This window comes from Callorhinus ursinus, unplaced genomic scaffold (assembly GCF_003265705.2).
Source record: "Callorhinus ursinus isolate GAN/ISIS: 27379988/994484 unplaced genomic scaffold, GSC_fseal_2.0 scaffold29, whole genome shotgun sequence".
NCBI classification, from domain to species: domain Eukaryota; kingdom Metazoa; phylum Chordata; class Mammalia; order Carnivora; family Otariidae; genus Callorhinus; species Callorhinus ursinus.
In genome coordinates, this window is record NW_027397091.1 from 17,243,102 (window position 1) to 17,261,633 (window position 18,532).

Here is an 18,532-nt window from a genome sequence, read left to right on the forward strand (position 1 = left end):
TCAGACATTAAAAATTCAGTGAACTTATCTATGAAACATCAATTGTATGATGTATAAATCCTAGCAGGAAACAATCAACTCCTAGAGTATAGGAACCTCGGTGATGACTAATGAACAAGATCGTCCTGACTTTTCATTGAATTTCTTCTTAATTTTTGCTATTCAGTGAACAAGAAATCGCTGTATTCAACAACGTAAAATAAAATCTCACATGAAAACTTGAGTTTTCATAAGCAAAGTTCATCTACATCCATCTCTGACATTCAACTGTCCTTCTTGACCCTTGTAGAAGAGTGTATGATTTCCATACAGCTGAGAAATTTAAACACCTCAACTAATTCCCCTGTAATCACAGTTATGAATGCCTTTGCTTTTGTGTCCATATTAACTTTTTCAAAAGTTACAGATGCTTTTTATTCATGCTTATCATTCCATATGAATATGCGCTCTGTCAGAAATGTTAATGCCCCAAACAACAAAGGCATGGCCAGCTGGGGGTTCAGGAGTCTATGGTGTAAGACAGCACGTGGTGATGACTCGATGGAGCAGGCTGTGGAACGAATGACAAAGGTCCAATTTGGTAAAGCCCAACACAGACAATTACAATTGGAAAAGCAACTTTCCTCTGCTTTAACTTACATAGGTTGTGCTTTCAATTTGAGATACATACAAATTTGTATTTTAAGGAACGTGTTTGAATTCTACAATGGGAGATGAACTAGAGTCACACTAATCAAGTCATAAACCGTGACACACCCAATAAAAACTCCAAATATCTTTGGTATTGAAAAGTGGGAAAGGGAATATTTGTGAAGTAAAAACTGTTTTTTTCCTGGCAGACTTCAGCTGCATCAACTGCCTGTGGTTCCCTGAAAAATAAAGAGAAAATCTAGACTCCATTCACGAGAAAACAATCTCATAACTTCCACAAACTATGAAAAAATATAATCCAAATATTTGTCTTATTTTACTACATTTAGAGATGAAATAGAAAAGCAGTGATTTTAGTTTGTCTTTTAACTTTCAGTTTTTAAAGCTCCCCTCTTCCTTTCTTTTTAAAGCAATTAGTTATTAATGATGAGAAATTTGCTTTTCCTTGAGCTGGACCAGCAGCCACCTCAGCTGTTGGTAACTGAATGTGTCTCTTGCTTGTAACTATTTCAAAGTAGTATTTACATCAAATAGTACGTAATACTGAATGAAAGAGTCACTTGAAAATAATAGATAAATATACAATATTGCTTCCCAGAAACATGTGAGAAAAAAGTTTGGTTACGAATGATGAATTATGACACTGAATGAGAAAAAAACCTCTCAAATACAAGCACATTTTGTTTAACCTAAAATACTTCAGCTATCATCTTTAATTTTCCTCTCATTCTTAAGAGGGTGTACCCACTTAGCAAGAGTGTCTGTGCATGCCAATATGTTTTTAAACTGCTTTGCTTTTTTTATTTAAAGTGTTAGTGAATTTTAAAACTCCTTTGCCTCTGAAGTACAAGCAATTATTTTTAGTACCACAGAACTATGTTAGGACAAGCTTGCATAAGGTCTGAGGTTTTCTATAAAACTTTCCTGGACTGGACGGTTCCAGAGCCTTTGCCAATGACTGGTGCTCCCACTCCCATCCTCTTCATCGTCACCTCGCCTGTCGTCTTCCTCTCGGCCTAACCCATACTCCAGACTCTGCAGTCCTGCAAGCATAGCCCTGGACTCCGTGCCCTCACCTGGTTACTGTCCCTCCTTTGTCCACCAAAGGACCTACAAGAAGAATGTCTTGGGGGTCTGAACAGTCATCCCCAAATCACCTGCTCAGGCTTTTTGGCTACAGACTAACCTCCATGCCCAAAGTACTCAGCAAAACTCACCACCAAATGCTTAGCTGGGAAACAAAACAAAACAGCTCCCACTCTCCGTGATGTTTTTGAAGCACCTAGGACTGCTGACTTTTTTTGGCTCCTTATTCCCTTTCTTCCCTCAACTTCTCAGAACTGACTCTTTCTGGGTTCTTTTTCCAATTCCCTGACTTTGCTTTCATGGTGACATTCCCTCATTCCTTTTTCTTTAACGTGTTTTTACTCCCAAGGTTCCACCCTTGGGCCTAGGTTTTAACTTGCCAAGTCTGTAACATTTTCATGGATGATCCAACACTCCACACCCACATTTTTTTTTTAACTTTTAACTTTGAGACAATAGAAGATTCACATGCACATGTAAGAAATGATACAGAGAGATCCCAAATATCCTTCATCCCCCTGGTAATATCTTACATAGCATAGCTTTAGTACAGTATCACAATCAGGAAATTTTGATTGGTATCTTGATATGATATGGTACATTTGATATGATTCATCAATATTCAGAGTTTACTCGTTTCACATGTACTATGTATGTGTGTGTTTAGTTCTATGCAATTATTTCATATGTACAGGTGATATACCTACCTTTGGACTCACATTTCAAGGCCCAGAGATAGGCTCTTTGCCTTTTAGGAAGAAGGGAGGTTGAGGAAGACATACAGCAGTTCCTAATCCTGACGATACCCATATATTCTAAAATGGACCCTCTGCCATCAGCAGAGTGATCCTCAAACTGTGGCATGTAAATCCCCACCTCTCTACAATGCTCTCCTAGTCTGCAACCCTCCACGAGATCCTTTCAAAGTCTGCCCATCCTTCTAAGTCTGGCTTAGGTCCTTCCCCACGGGAAGCCCCCATGGTGCTACCGGTCCACAAATAAGTCCTCCTGCATTAATCCTGTCTCTCCAGTTACACGTAAAGTTCCTGTAGGATAGAAATAAGCCTTTTTCTGTGGGTCTCATAGGTCTGAAAAATACAGGTCCTCAATACAAAATTCAGCTAAGATAGGAAAAGAGAGAGGAAGTGAAGAAACGAGAAAAAAAGAAACAAGGAAGGCAGAATTTGCTATCACAGAAGAGTCTAGAAACCAAAAACTAGATTGTTAAAAATAATATAGCAAGCATGGGCAAAAGGCTACAATCTTTCCTTTTCCTGCCCATGAGAATTAATATTCTGAAGAATCTCACCCTCTTCAACTGTGAGCAGGTTGCCCAAATCTGCTGATGAATGATACTGGACTGGCTCCGAATTCTTCACATTTGCCAGTGGCAGGAAAGGATCGTAATCCGGGGAGGACAGGTCGGCCAGGGTCAGTGTGTAGTGACTCTGCTGGGTGTATGTGCTTGAGCCACAAACACAGCAGTGCAGAACCTGTGAAAAACAGAAGGGAATGTGTGCCGTGGATGCGACGAACCTCCTGTCCCCTGACAATCTGCCACCCCACAAGAGCACTTAGGAGGTAGGTAATACTTGAAGACATAGAATCCCTTCCATTCTAAAACATCTTCGTGCTATTTGCAAGTTTATTTTGCTCCTTTTACATCAATGCCAATAAATATATTCTCAAGACAAAAGGAAAGTGTAAGTTAAAAAGTGCTGATTTTGCCCTAAGTCCTGCTGTGGCCCGCCAGAATGTTCACAGATCTTCTTTTTACGGTCCCAAACTCTACTACCCAAATGTCCATCAACAGTACAACAGATATAAATCATGGGATCCTCTCATTGTGTATTACCAAATAGCAACAAGTGAAAAATCTGCAACTATTCACAAGAGTATGAATGAATCCTTCAGAAATAATGCTGAGTGAAGGATGCCAAGCACAGAAGCACATATTGCATAATTCCAGCTATACAAAGTACAAAAAAAATCTATACTGTTAGACAGGCTAGCGGTTACCCCAGGTGTGTGCATGAAGATAGTGACTAGTAGGGAGGCATGATGGGGGCTTCTGGGATACCAAGGCTATTCAGTTTCTGCAGCTGGGATCTGGTTTCACAGGTGTGATCACTTTGTGAAAATTCATCAAGCTCTCACTTATACTGAAGCACTTGTCTGGATGCATACTATACTTAATAAAAAGTTTCCTTTAAAGATACAATAATGTTATTCAATAAATTTGTGAATCATGTTAACTAGGAGGTGACTCTTTTATTGGTAAAACAATTTTAAGAGAAATCTTTTAAGAAAAGAAATATCAGAAAAGAGATAAATTTAAATGACTGTGGCTACTTTACTTGGTCAAGTCAGGCCTCAAATAGGTTTTATAAGCCACAAAGATGACAGAAGTATCTAATGAATCCTAACAGTTATTAAAATTTTTGACCACTAAAGAAACCATTTAAAAATACAAAATACTTTTTAGTAGAATTTCAACCATGTTAAGTGTCTTTTTCCTTTGTATCAGATACATTTTAAAACAAGGCAACACAGTAATAAGTTAATGACTTGGAATTTTTTTTTTTAAAGGTTATTAGTAGGGGCCCCTGGGTGGCTCAGTTGGTCAAGCGCCTGCCTTCGGCTCAGGTCATGATCTTAGGGTCCTGGGATCGAGCCCCGCGTCAGGCTCCCTACTCAGTGGGGAACCTGCTTCTCCCTCTGCCTCTGCTGTTCTCCCTGCTTGTGTTCTCTTGCTCACTCTCTCTCAAATAAATGAAATCTTTTAAAAAAAATAAAGGTTATTAGTAAAGGTTTGTTACTAAAAAAATTAACAGAACTGTCTCTACTTAGTAGTAATTATTCAATGGATACACAAGTGCTAAATTCATAAATGAAGCTTTCACAGGAGGGACTGTAAAGCCAATATAGAAGGATAATAGAGTCCAGAGCAAACACCATACCTACGTATCAGTAGGGGGTGAAATTCAAATATCTTGAGTATGATAAAAGTGATGAGACTAAATACTTTGATGTTATATATTTCCTTAATTTATTTCTTAAGATCTCGGGGTGCCTAGATGGCTCAGTCGGTTAAACATCGGCTCAGGTCATGAGCTCAGCGTCTTGGGATGGAACCCTGAGTCGGGCTCCCTGCTCAGTGGAGAGTCTGCTTCTTCCTCGCCTCCCTGCTTGCGCTCTCTCTTGCTATCTCTATCTCTTTCTCTCAAATAAATAAATAAAATCTTAAAAAAATTTATTTCTTAAGATCTTTTAAACAAAGAGACTATTGAGACCTTTATATTTTTTCTTCCATTGATAAGCAGATTTTTGTCAAACTATGGCTATAAATATTCCTACAATATAAACAGTTCTTTTTAAAGTTAAGTAGAGATAGACCATGTTACATGAAAATTTGGGGGGGTGGTTTCTGGTCAAATTGCAGTTGTTGAAAGATGGAAGTCATGTGAAAATGCAGGCTTCTTTCACTTGGTAACCATTGCTTCTCTACAATAATATCTGCTCTGTTTTCACTACTTAAATTATTCATTTCTTTTAAAATGCTTCAGCCCCCGTATATGCTTTTCAAAAGAGCACAAATAAGTAAATGTATAAAACATATTTTGGTAATTCTCTGATGCTTACGTCTATACTCTATGCCCCTGAGGCCCAAATGGAGACTCACCCTATAGATATAGTCCAGCAAAGGGCCTCTGGACGAGTGCTGCCCTTCCAGGGCTGCTGCAGACACCGGGCGGAGAAGGGTGCTCACCGGCAATGCCATACACCAGTCCAAGAGGCAGAGTAGCAAGGACACAATAAACTGGAAGAGGAGACATGCCCCGTAACATACACTGCAATCTTTCCAACTTCACTACATGTAACAGCAAACAACAGAACTGTCCCTGTATAATAATATTCAGTGGACACACAAATGCAAAAGAAATAAATGAATAAATAAAAGTTCTCACAGGGGAGACTGTTAGGACCAATACAGAAGAATACTATAAAGGATATCCCTATATAGAACATTATTTATCATTTGGTCTTACATTAAAAAAACAAACAAACAAACTCTGGAAAAAACTTAGCTGATGTGCCACCTACCTTTTTATCTGTTTCCGCTGAGGAGTACTCTGCACTTGGTAAAAGAAAAGCAATTGTGGCCACAAGGATCTGCATAAAAGACAAATCCCCAATGAAACAGACCATAGCAATAGTTTGGGAAACCATACGTTAAGAGTCCCAAGATGGCCTTGCACTAAACCCAGCTTGGTGCCAACTCGCTAGAGAAAGGTGACAAAAAGCAGAGAGCCAGTTTAGAGCTCCCTGCGGTCCTGAAAATCAGGAGAAAGTGATAGAGCCATGCCCAGTCTCCACTCCACTCTACTGGTGATGAAACTGGGGGCCCCAGAGGAAGGAACATTTCTCTCTGTGGTCACACAATTCCCATCATCATCCTCTACACTTTACACAATGAAAGTAAAAAATATTTTCAAAAATAACTATGAAAATGCTCCCATTTGATTTTCTTACAAACCATTCAGGTCTCCATCTGTTGTCCTGGTGTAAAAACACCCCTTGCATTCTCAAAGGTATTCCTCTTTTGATGATAAACTATAACTCATCTTTGAACAACCCAGGGATTAGGGGTGCTGACTCCCCTGACTTCCCTCAAATTTAAATACTAAGGACAGAAGGAACAGGAAGAATCATCCCAGTGATGATATCCTGGAGGTCAGTCACATCTGAGGGTGCTTGCCTGTATAGAGGCAGGTGCCTTCACCTCTGTAGGTGCCTGCATATAAGGCACATCCATCCCTGCCAGTTTTGAAAGCTACACTTTTTGAAACATGCCCTGTTCTTTACACATCCAGTGGTAACTCTTCAAGGAAATTTGATTTATCTCTGTGTGATATTACAGGGAGAGAAGAAGTGATACTGATTTATTTTCTCTCAGCCCTAGACAGATTTCGCCAGTGAGATCACTTAGTTCTCTAGGTGGCCTAGAGTGGAACAGAGCTCTGGACACAGGAATAGCAGATGCTGCTATTCCTACTACTGGCTGGAAGCCTCATCAATAACATAAACAGTTGATCAGTACATATTTTATATGTTGTATATATACTATGCTGTATTCTTACAATAAAGTAAGCTAGAGAAAAAAAAATGTTAAGAAAATCGCAAGGAAGAGAAAATACATTTACAGTCCTCTACTGTATTTATACAAAAAATTCACATACAAATGGACTTATGCAGTTCAAATCCGTGTTGTTCAAGGGTCAACTGTACACAGTTGCCCTAAAACACAACTTTACAACTTGCAGCATCTGCTATTCCTGTGTCCAGAGCTCTGTTCCACTCTAGGCCACCTAGAGAACTAAGTGATCTCATTGGCGAAATCTGTCTAGGGCTGAGAGAAAATAAATCAGTATCACTTCTTCTCTCCCTGTAATATCACACAGAGATAAATCAAATTTCCTTGAAGAGTTACCACTAGATGTGTAAAGAACAGGGCAAGTTTCAAAAAGTGTAGCTTTCAAAACTGGCAGGGATGGATGTGCCTTATATGCAGGCACCTACAGAGGTGAAGGCACCTGCCTCTATACAGGCAAGCACCCTCAGATGTGACTGACCTCCAGGATATCATCACTGGGATGATTCTTCCTGTTCCTTCTGTCCTTCTCTCCCACCAACTACCCTCGCCATCCCCCTCCCCCCAAGCATATTACAGTAGTAATCACATTACAGCTGGGTAATCACGCTATGGCAGAAAGCGTGGTCCAGGGCTTTAGTCTGGGAGAGACTCCTGTTTCATACAACAGTCCCCCCAACTCCCCGCCCCTGCATAGAGGGCATCATAACCAGCTGCCTACTCCTTGTTGGCACCATCCAAATTACTCTCGATGAATGAAGCCCAATCTACAAAAGGTCTCTTTGTTGTGGTCGTGTCTGCCTTTCAAACTCTCCAAGTGTGAGACTCTGCCCCGAACACTGGTGGCTTCTTTACGTAGTGCCTGAAATCACAGCTGAGAAGGGCCAGTGCGATTTACTCTTAAAATGAATGACTCGTATGGCAATGTAACAGACAGTTCTCTAACAATTATTAGAGTATCTGTAATTCATTAAATATCGCATAGAGTAAGAGGGAAACGCTTATGTTTTAGCATTACAGGAAAAGACTTACTTCTGCAATTTTCCGAGGGAGAGAGGTTTCAAACATCTGAAGCTTTTCCCAGTAGGAAACCAGCAACTGAAGAACATCACAGGCCACCTGAGCCACGATTTTGTTAGAAAACTATAAAGGGAAACAAAACCCCAAACGAAAGGACTAAACTTAACACATACATTTGTCCTGAGGAAGAAAAGAACAGGCATTTCTTTCCAGCGATATTTAGGGATACATTTTCTTGTTTGGCATTCAATTTTTGAAAAATGTGTCCTGGTACCAGATAGGTTGTATATGATCACCATCCTGTAACTGCCTCTTGTCCAGACTAGCTGTATTAATTTATGTAATGTTCTACAGAAACAAGTAGCTGTTGTTCAGTCATAGAAAAATTAAAACCATAATTTCAGACGCCCCATGCAGATTGCACAAATCATAGTTTTGACAATTACAGGAAATTAAAATGTAGTCCATTACTGAGTATTCCCTATGTGCTGGACATTTTACAAGAATTTTCCTCATTTTCACATTGATAAATCTTCATTAGCAGCTCTGCAAGGTAGACGTGATCTTCACTTTACACCTGGAGAAATGGGGACTGAACCTGCATGTGTAAATGTGAAACTTTGGTGACTGCAAGAACCTAATTCATATGTTCTCGTGTACCCAATTACTTTGAGTATGTTTTTGGAGTCTGGTGTGTGTCCAAGGTCCTCTGGATGCTCCCATTTCTTGTGAGATGGCATATTAATGGGGAGGGATGGTGCCTACAAGGTCCACGGGCTGGGGTGGATGAAACAGGTGAAGGTACCCTGTACCTCTCTCCCTGGCCAGAACCTGGGACTACTGTGCTCTCCACACCTCATTATCTACAGAAGAAAGATTTGTCACTGATTTTGGGTCCTTGTCCAGGGAAACCTCTGGCTATGTAGTTTAGTTATTTCCATGCCAGGAGCTCCAAGTCCCATGAAGCAGATCCCAATTGACCTCAGCACCACATAGACACAGAAAAGTCAACATTTAGCATCTCAGTGTAAACTCACAGGACAAAGAAGTTAAGGCAAAAGGGATTCTTTTGAATTCTATAGGATAAACACTTCCTGACTGCCCCTTCCTGATAGGCACAAAGTACACCCAGGGCAAGAGCATCTGTGCTCAAGGAGCTCTTCAGAGCCTGGCCTCTAGGCCTCAGATGACCTGATGCTCATAGGCTTCTTTCAATCCCTCAAATACTAGCTTGCTTCTGCCCCAGGGCCTTTGTACTTGTTCCGTGCTTTGCCTGGGACACTCATTCCCCAGGTCTGCATGTTGCTGGCACTGCCACATCTTTCAGATCATGGCACTAAATGTCTCCTCCATGAGGCCACCATGCCCATTCAAAGGAGTGGCAGCCCACTTGCTCCAGCTCTTCAGCTTCATCCTGTTTCCCTCTTATAGTTCCCTTATGGCATTAAGGGCTATCAAGCTGATCTTCTGTGTTTGTCTGCCTATTCTTTGGTGTGTTTAATTTTTCCACATCTTGTTCACCATTATATTCTTAATGCCTTGCATAGCCCCCCGAGGAGAAGCACATGGTGAGTCTGAGGTGAAGATGGAACTGAGGGACTGAAGAACATGAGTGTGTTTCTGCTGCATCACAGTGGTCAAGTCATGGGGTGGAAACAGAAGGCTGGCATGGCTCTTACATCTAGAATCTGGAAGCACACAAGAGGACGACAAGAAATGAGAACTCTGGTAGACCAGACAACAAGCCTCTGGGCAGAGAGGGGTAAGGTGTGAGAGAGGGGGCAGACAGCAGAGAGGACGTGCTGTAGGGAGAAGGAGAGCTGAGCTTAGCCTGGAAGAATGCAGAGGGAGAGTGTCTCCGTGCAGCAGGGCCCTGTGGCAGGCCAGGCTGGGCTGGAGGGCTGCAAGTGGGGTGGTATTAGTCACACGTGAATGCTGTGGTGGTGGGGGGGGATAAATCACTCACTCACTCACTCACTCACTCAGCACATACTCATGGAATGAAGACAATGTGCCAGCACTGATGGTGACACAGCTACACTTGTGGTAGGCATGGCAGAAGGGATAGGTTGTTGAATCACTGTGTTGTACACCTGAAACTAACATCACATTGTGTGTCAGCTATACTCAAATAATAATAAAAAAAGTAATCAACCCCACTCCCCCAAAAAACCATATGGGGAAAAGAATTCTGGGAAATGCTGTCCAGGCTCAGCTAAACTGACAAGTACTAAGGCCCCAGCTCCCCTGCTGCCCCGACACCACACTCTGCCCCATAGATCAACATCTTGCTCTTCAAATGTATACCAATTCATGGGCACCTCAGGACCTTGGTCCTTGGTGCTCCTTCTGCCTGGAGTGCCCCTTTCCCAGACACTGCCCAGCTCCTTCTCACTATTCATTTCTGCACTCACATGCCACCTTCTTCCCACTAGAGAGGATCTCTTGCTCCCGGATGCTCTCTAAAATGTGTAGTTGCTTGGCCAGCGTCAATGGCCCCCTCTCTCCTTAACTAATAGTAGATCTTTTTCCAGGTGCAAGTCCCCTCTCACAGCTCCAGGAATGTGCCCTAACTGGCTGCAATAAATGAGAAGATTTTATTCCCAGCCTCAGTCACTGGCACAGGGATGAGGGAGAAACCTCAGCTAATGCATCTCAGTAGCCCTTACTAGAATGCTGTAAAGGAAGTCCTGTTGAACCTGAACAAAGACAGGCAGGACCCTGACTCCTACTGGCAGACATCCTCCAACCCTGTGGGCATCCCACCCTAAGATGGAGCCACCTCTGTGGACTACAGAGCAGAAGAGTCAAACAATTAGGTCAGTGTTGACGCTGTTAATCTCCTGGATCAACCAACCTCAAACTCTTCCATACCCATGTATTTTCCAGCTATACGAACCAATATTCTCCCATGTTGTTTAAGCCAAAAAAGAAAAGCAAAGCATAGGGCACAAGATGAACAGGGCAGATACAGTCCCTACTCTGAAAGACTGACAATCTTGGGAACAGGCAGGGACCTGTTTGTGTAGGTCCCTGAATGCCATGCTTAGTATTCTAGTCTGTGGGTGGCTTGGTCAGGCCTTGTGCAGACAGATGCCTCTGGTGGCAGTCTGGAGGACAGATCTGTGGGGGCCAGACTAGGGCCATGGAGTTGGAGGGCACCACCTGGAGGCTCAGGTATTGGCAGAGGGAGACAGCCTGGGTGAGGGATGGCCCTAGGGCAGCAGGACTCTATGACTGAAGATGGTGGTGGGGTAAGGAGGAGGAGACAATTAATGATGGGGTAAGAGAAGGAGGAACAAGTGAGGCTGAGGGTAGGGGTTCAGGCTGGGCTGCCTGGGATGCAAGGTTGGCAGCTCACCTGAGCCAGAGCCAAAGGTGACACTCTAGTGCCCTTGGCCCACATCCTGGATGGGACACCTAAGTAATTACAGCTCAGGCTTAGAACACTCCCCTGCCACCCTTGCTGCCCACAACACTACGCCACCAGACACAACTAGCTGGGTGGAAATCTCCACAGGTGCTTATGAGTGCACTGCTCTCGTTTACTGCTGAGGCTGCAGGCTGGTTTTCATTGATGCCCCCTGGGGAGCATTTCCAAGCCTTATCTGACCATGCCCTTCCCACATCAGAGGGAACACCCAAGTCAACCTTGTCAAGTGTTCCTGAAGGGCAGGGTCCCACAGCAGAGCGGTGCGCAGAGCCATGTGGAATCCATAAGGCGGGAAGCCCTTCCAGGGCTCATGCTCCCTGTGCTGCTGGGGCTGGGCCTCCTCCCAGCAGAGCCCCGAACCTCCCTGAGGCCCCTCTTCTTAGAGTTGTTCCCTGTGGCAACGCTCTCCCTGCTAGGCCCTCAGTTCTTTGAGATTTATGTGCCACCTCCTTCAGTAAAAGTACCAACTGGCACAGGAACACAGACATCAGAGGGAGTCAGGCAGGGAGCTGTCCCAGGAATTACACCCATGAGTTTTCCTCTGCTATTCCTAATGGTTAAAGGGAGGCTGATTTGGCCGATCTTGGCCCTCTGATTTCTTTGCAATTCAAGCTGGAATGAGTTCCTTGGCCTTCTTCAGTTGCCTTCTCTCTTATTTCTAAAATGGGGGGAAGCCAGAGCACCTACAGGTGTGGGGGGCTTCCATGGGACAGTCCCTGCACTGTGTTGGGATGCCCCTGACAGAGGCTGGGCTCCATGCATTCTTCTTCTGGTGCCTTATGTTTTTCCTCATCATTATAGAAAAAGTAAAGAAATTTTTGAAAATGTGGAAACTACAATGACAAAATGTAAGCCCTCATATCCTTCTACTTTTGTTATCAATTTCCATCCCTCTTCTGTACTACATAGAACCACATAGGGTAGAAGGATAGCTACATAGATATTTCTACACATCTCCTTCATTCTCAGACACCACGGAATTATTAACAGCTTTTCCAGGAAAGGGGTAGAGGTGGGGAAGCCACGCTACACTCAACATTTGAAAAACAGATCTTAGAATTGAGAAAATAGGATATTAAAAAAATTAGACTCTGCATAGATATACAATTGCTATCCAAATTTTTTTCAGTATAGTTACATGTGAATATTTCACCATGGCTTTTGCAGCTGTGCAAAAGCCCAGACAAGGGGTCAGGGTGTCCTGGGTTTGACCCTGGCCAACTCTTTACTTACCAATCAGCTCATTTTCCACATTTGTGAAGCGGAGGTGGCAGTAACCCTTCACCTCATAGGGTAGTTCTAAGGATTAAAGGCAACCACAAAGGTCAGCGCCCTGCTCAGGCCAGAGGGAGCACTCCTAATTGATCCTGGTTGGATCAATTTTCCATTCCTCACCACAGGGATCAGCAGCAAGTGTTTCTCCAGCTCTCATGATAGAACCGGCATGCCCAGGTGTGGAGGAGGAGAGAACAGCAGGATGGGGTGACAGAGGCGGGTGGTCAGAGGGCATCAAGCTTGGCCAGGAAGGGGAGTGGGTGAGGAGGCTGCCATGAAATCAGGCTGAAAAGCAGGCAGGGGCTAGACCAGAGGGCTGGATGCCAAGCCATGGGCAGGGGATGCCCCCGGCTGGTTATCCTGTGGGCTGAAGCACAAAGGGTGACACAGGGGCTGTCAATGGCCTGGTGATGACTGTTCCAGTGTCAGCCACAGTGGCGGTTACTACTGTAGCAGCACATGACAGGCAGTAAAGAAGGGCAGGCCTGAGCCTGGATGCTGGTATCAAACAGTTCAGGGTCTGAACTTTGGCTTGGCCAGGCTCTAGAGCCTGGGATGAGCTCCTTAGCTCTCCTGCACCCCAGTTCCTCCCTGTAAAATGGGACAACTGTCTCACAGCTGAGAACTTCCACAAACTCCCGGCACAGTGGCTGGCAGGGACTGGGCACTCACTGGTTCTGGGGGTATAATGACAGCAATGCTAATTATTACCACCATTTGTAAGCAGGAGCCAGAAAAGGACCTGGCAGGATTTGAGCTCTGGTTTAGAAAGTGGCCTAAGAGTATGTACAAAGGTTTTGTTTGCTCTTGGTGCCATCGCTTATACCCGCATGGCTATGGGCTCATGCCCTGATTCCTCTGTGCCTTGCTTTCCTCTGGTGTGACATAGGGATGGTACTATCTACCTTGCAGAGCTGCTGTTGTGAAGGTTATAGAGACTCTACCATGAATCCAGCCCAGCATGACTGCCCAGTGAATGGCAGCTCTTCTTTTCATTAACAAAGCAAAGGAAGAAAGCCATCCTAAAAGTGCCAAGACCCAGTCAGACAGTGAGCACTTAGGACCGCTAACTGGGAGCTGTCAGGTCTCTCCCAGTCCCACTGAAGAGGCCAGGGCATGAAATCCCAGCTGCCTGTCACTATTACCAGCAGATGACAGTTGTGCTGCTTGCCACAGGGAGTGCCCAGCTACCAGAGGAACCCTGCTCAGCCGCAGGGCTTGGTCCAGGAGCACTCAGGCTATGGATGGCCAGGCTGCAGCCACCAGTGGGGAAGCAGCTGATGGTGGCCTCTCTTGGGAGCCTCACAGAACGTTCAACATGGCTCGCAGAAAAACAATTTTTGATTCAAAATCTGTCACGTATGGGAAAATAGCAATGGGCTAATTCAAACTAGAACTGGTTGATTATCTGGGATCCAGCTTACTGTCAAATACACATCACGGATCGGTAATACCTTCAAAGTGACACCTATCACATTGACGGCCTCTTTCAGCTGAGGATGGCTTGTACACTGTGCCAGCTCTTCGCATATCCAGACCCCAAGGGAGCAAATGGCAATGCATCTTTTGAAAAAGAAGGAAAAGGAAGGAAACTCTCAAAAAATTTAATATAATTTCTTGGTATTTTCAAGTGACAAAGTATTTTAAATCTTTTTTACAAAGTGGCCAAAATTACAGATATGTTAAGAGTGTCTTCCTGAGGAAAAAGATAAAGTACCCTCAATAGTTCAGTTTTCAGGACAAAGAGAAATACTGATATTGGTTAGCAATTAAATATTTATTGAAATAAATGGTCTATATCCTGTTCATAGTCACAGAGCACATATCAGCTATTTTTGCTGACACTTTAAATTACGTTGTATTGCTTCAAAAGAGTTTTGAGGAAGAATCAAAAACATGAATCTTAGAAAATGGTTGGACATCGAGTTTGTAATTGTTTTTCTTACAATAAGATATACAACACCTACTACAAACAGAAGACAAACCCCACATTTCATTGTAAAAAATATTGGAATACAACTTTCAGAATCAGCTGCACTGTTACTGCTTTTAAACAATGTGTTAGGACAAAGCCTTCTTCAAGTTGCACAGTCCTTTAAAAATTACCTTTTTCAATTATAAATCAACTTTAAGTGGTGATTATCTTTGAAATTGACATATTCTAATCTTTTGCAATGATCAAAAAGTCATATTCCTGTTAATCTTTTCTGAATGCCCACATATAAAATTAAAATACTTGCTCCCAAACCTGCTCGCTTTCAGAACAAAAGGAGTTTTCAAGCCACTATTCGGAACCAGACACTAGCTGTGTATGTATATGTTGTTCTTTGTAAGAAGAGGTCACATTGCCAGTGCCAATTAAACTGAATGTACTGCTCAGCTCTCCACAGTGCAAGTTCTTTGTATTCAGTATAATCTAGCTATTAAAATAAATATATTTTGAGGTTTTAAAACCACCATGTTTCACTGGATTTTCACCTCTTTAAATTAGGATGGATAAAGGGCTTCAGAACACATTTATTAAAAGCTCTCTGGAGACTATGTCACCTTCTACCAAAACGCACTCAGGATAAGCATGCAGCCCAGTTTATAAGGTGTGCCTGGTCTTCCTGGATTCTCCAACACCAGCATTATACAGGAGTTCCACACAGTTCAAACCCTCAGCTTTCCTTACTGTATAGAACTGTCTCCTCTTGCCTGATTTCTATACTGATTCTCAGTCCAGAAACTGCACTCTCTGTCATGTATTCTATTTGCCTCTTTATCTTCCCCCAGCTTAACTCAGACTCTGATTGTTCAACCCACTAAAATCTATCTAACTTGGAATTATACCCCAAATCATATTTTTACCACTTTAAGAGCCTCTCTTCCTTTGCAGGCTTGCATGTCTCTCTCTCTCTCTCTCTCTCTCTGTGTGTGTGTGTGTGTGTGTGTGTATTAATACATACACGTTTTTGTTTTTTTTTTTACAACCCATTAACCTATCTGTTAAATGTAATTCATTAAGAGCAAAGATCTCTCATTTCTAAGGAACACCTGCATTACTCTGTAACTATTAGCCTTGCACAACAGAGAACATTTGTGACCCATAAAATGGTTTCATAATGTGAACTACTCTCACCTGCCTTGAGTTTTAAAGCCACACTAGCTTATAGTAGCTCTTCAATGCTATTTTCTCTCTTTTGAGATTTATGATTTAGCATTCCCATTTAGCATCTCCCTATTCTGGTACTCTCAGGTATTCCTTTTGGCTTTGAGTTTCTGTCAGTTAAGTTCCCTGTATCCCAAATGTATCCTTTGTAATACCAAATGGGTTCTCTCTCTCAAGACTTTTTTTTTAAGCTAATGGCAGGACCACCTTCACTCTCCTTTGTATGGCAACCCACTCTCTGGAGACTGTTTGCTACTCTGCCATCTCACACCACTCCAGTTTATGAACAGAAACTTACTATTTTTTCTTAACTTTTCTACATTATCACTCATAATTTTAACTATCTTCTCTCATAATTATCCTCCATTTATTTGAAATCTTGGTCATATTTCTGCTTATCTGCACTTGCATGACCTCAATTTCATTGTCTAACTCCATGTTTTATACACAGCCGATAAAGACAGAGCATACCATACACATTTCTATTCCATTTTTCAACTCCACAGAAATTTGGCTTTCTACAGTAAAGAAAAAGGAGGGGAAGGTATTGCCAAGACATGTTAAGGGTTTGAATGTGACAGGTAAGTGAAAAGGAGAAATCAAGGATTTTTCCCAAGTTTCTGGATTAAAAATCTGGGTAGATGATGGTGGTGCCCTTTACTGAGATGGAGTCTGAGGTATAGTCGGGAGATAAGGGTTCAGCTATGGTTGTGTTAATTTTGTATGTGTTAAGATATCCAAGCTGAGATATCAAGTAGAAAGCTTAATACATAAGCCTGAATATTTAGGGGGTTCACAGAAGAGGCCAGGCAAATAAATTCAGTATCATCAGTATCAGAAATTCAGTGGTATTTAAAGTCTGGTTAGCATGAATAAGAGCACCTAGGACAGTCAGAGAGAGAGAAGAGGACCAGCCCTAAACCTCGAGTGACTCTAACACTCAGAGGTTATGTGGGGGAGGGAAATAGAACAGGAGCAGCTGCGGTGACAAAGGAATAAAATCAGAAGATTATATTCGAAGGAACTGGCATTGTTCAGGAAAAGGGTAAAGGCAGACTAATTTCAGAATTAGTAAGACAAGTATGCACATTAAAATTTCTAAGGCAAATTCTAAAAAATCTGAGAGTCTATGACTTCTGCAAAAATAGAGGTAATAAATGGAATGTGGAAAAAATCATCTGAATCAAAGGAAGGAAGGAAGAAAAGGAGAGGGGAAAAATGAAGGCAAGAATAGGGACAAAATGAGAGAATATTGATAAGGACAAATAACAAAATATAAAGGCAAATGAAAGAAATACATCCAAATATGTCAGTAACTACAGTAAATGTAAATGAACTAAAGATTCAGTTAAAAGATCAAGGTCAGACAGAATAAATATATAAAATCAAGAATGTACAATTTTTGCAAAGACATTTAAAGAGAAGTATATAGAAAGGTTAAATTTAAAAGGATGGAAAATATTTACAAATATCTGAATCAATATGAGACAAGTGGTTTTTAAGAGAAAAAAATAATCGTCCTTAGAGGTAAATAGGGTCACTACATAAATTAAGAGATATGATTCTCTATAGAGACTTGATAATTCTATAGTTCTATATAGCTAATAATATAGCTTCCAAATATATAAACAAAGATTGGCAGATATACAAGGAAAAATAGATAAATGCACCATAATAGTGGGAGATTTTAACCTATTTTTCTCAGTAAATGATTAAGATAGTAAATAAATTAGAAAGGATGTAAAATATTTGAAACACATGATTAAAAAAATTAATCAAACGTACACATCTAGAGCAGTACACCCAACTACTGAAGAAATGGTATATACATGCTTTTCAAGCCTACCCAGGGCATTTGCAAAAACTGACTATCTACTGGGCCATAGAGCAAATCTCAACAATTTCAAAGACTGTTACTTGACAGACAACATATTGGATCTGTGATGCCTTTAAGATATCAGTAGCAAAAAGATAAATAAAATATATTATTTAATATAAATTAAATATATTTCTAAATAAATCATGACCCAGTGAAGGAATCATAATGGAAACAGGAAAAAATCTGTAGTGGAAAAATATTACATATCAAAATGTACAGAACTCAGATGACGTAGCATCTAGAAATAAATATATGAACTTAAATGTTGACATTTGTAAAGGAGAAAAGCTGAATTAGTATGCTGAGTTAGTATACTGTTATATTAATATATCAGAATAAATATGCTGATAAAAAGAAAAGGAATGACAGAATATGAAGAAAGAAAGAAAAAGGAGCAGAAAGTAGAAAATAAAAACAAATTAGAATAAAGAGGCTGAACAAAGACAAAAGTATGTTCTTTGAAAAGACTAACAAAGTTGACAAGTCTTTGGCAAGACTAGTGACAAAAATCAGAGAATATATAATAGGGCCAGGGATTAAGAAGTGCATATAACTCTTAGAGTGAAAGAGACACAAGATAGCCAGTGTATTTCAAAACTTAGATGGAATGGACAAATTTCTACACAAGTTTAGTTTATCTAAGCTGTAAACAAAACAAAAAAAAGAAAAGAAAACCTTAATATTCCTAAAATCATGGAAGAAAATAAGTCAATGGTTAACCTTCTCATAAATAAATGACTAGACCTAGATAGTTTTACCATTGAGGTCCAAATACTAAATAACACAGGAGCATGAACTCTAATTTTATAAAAATTCTTGCTGACTACAGAGAATGAAACAATACTTCAGTCATTCTGTGATAGTATCTAACCCTGGAATCAAGCC

General features: G+C 41.5%; 1 protein-coding gene across 5 annotated transcripts in view; it reads right to left on the minus strand.

The window, feature by feature from the left end:
• The window catches only part of RALGAPA2 (Ral GTPase activating protein catalytic subunit alpha 2), a 341,780-nt gene that overhangs the window by 116,217 nt on the left and 207,031 nt on the right, over positions 1-18,532 (minus strand). For all 5 annotated transcript variants that reach the window (XM_025876863.2, XM_025876860.2, XM_025876859.2 and 2 more), the window contains 5 exons: positions 14,072-14,180; positions 7,922-8,032; positions 5,842-5,910; positions 5,420-5,557; positions 3,047-3,230 (listed from right to left, as the gene is read on the minus strand). In XM_025876863.2, coding sequence (XP_025732648.1) covers positions 3,047-3,230; positions 5,420-5,557; positions 5,842-5,910; positions 7,922-8,032; positions 14,072-14,180 — 611 coding nt within the window. The remainder of the gene's footprint in view (positions 1-3,046; positions 3,231-5,419; positions 5,558-5,841; positions 5,911-7,921; positions 8,033-14,071; positions 14,181-18,532) is intronic.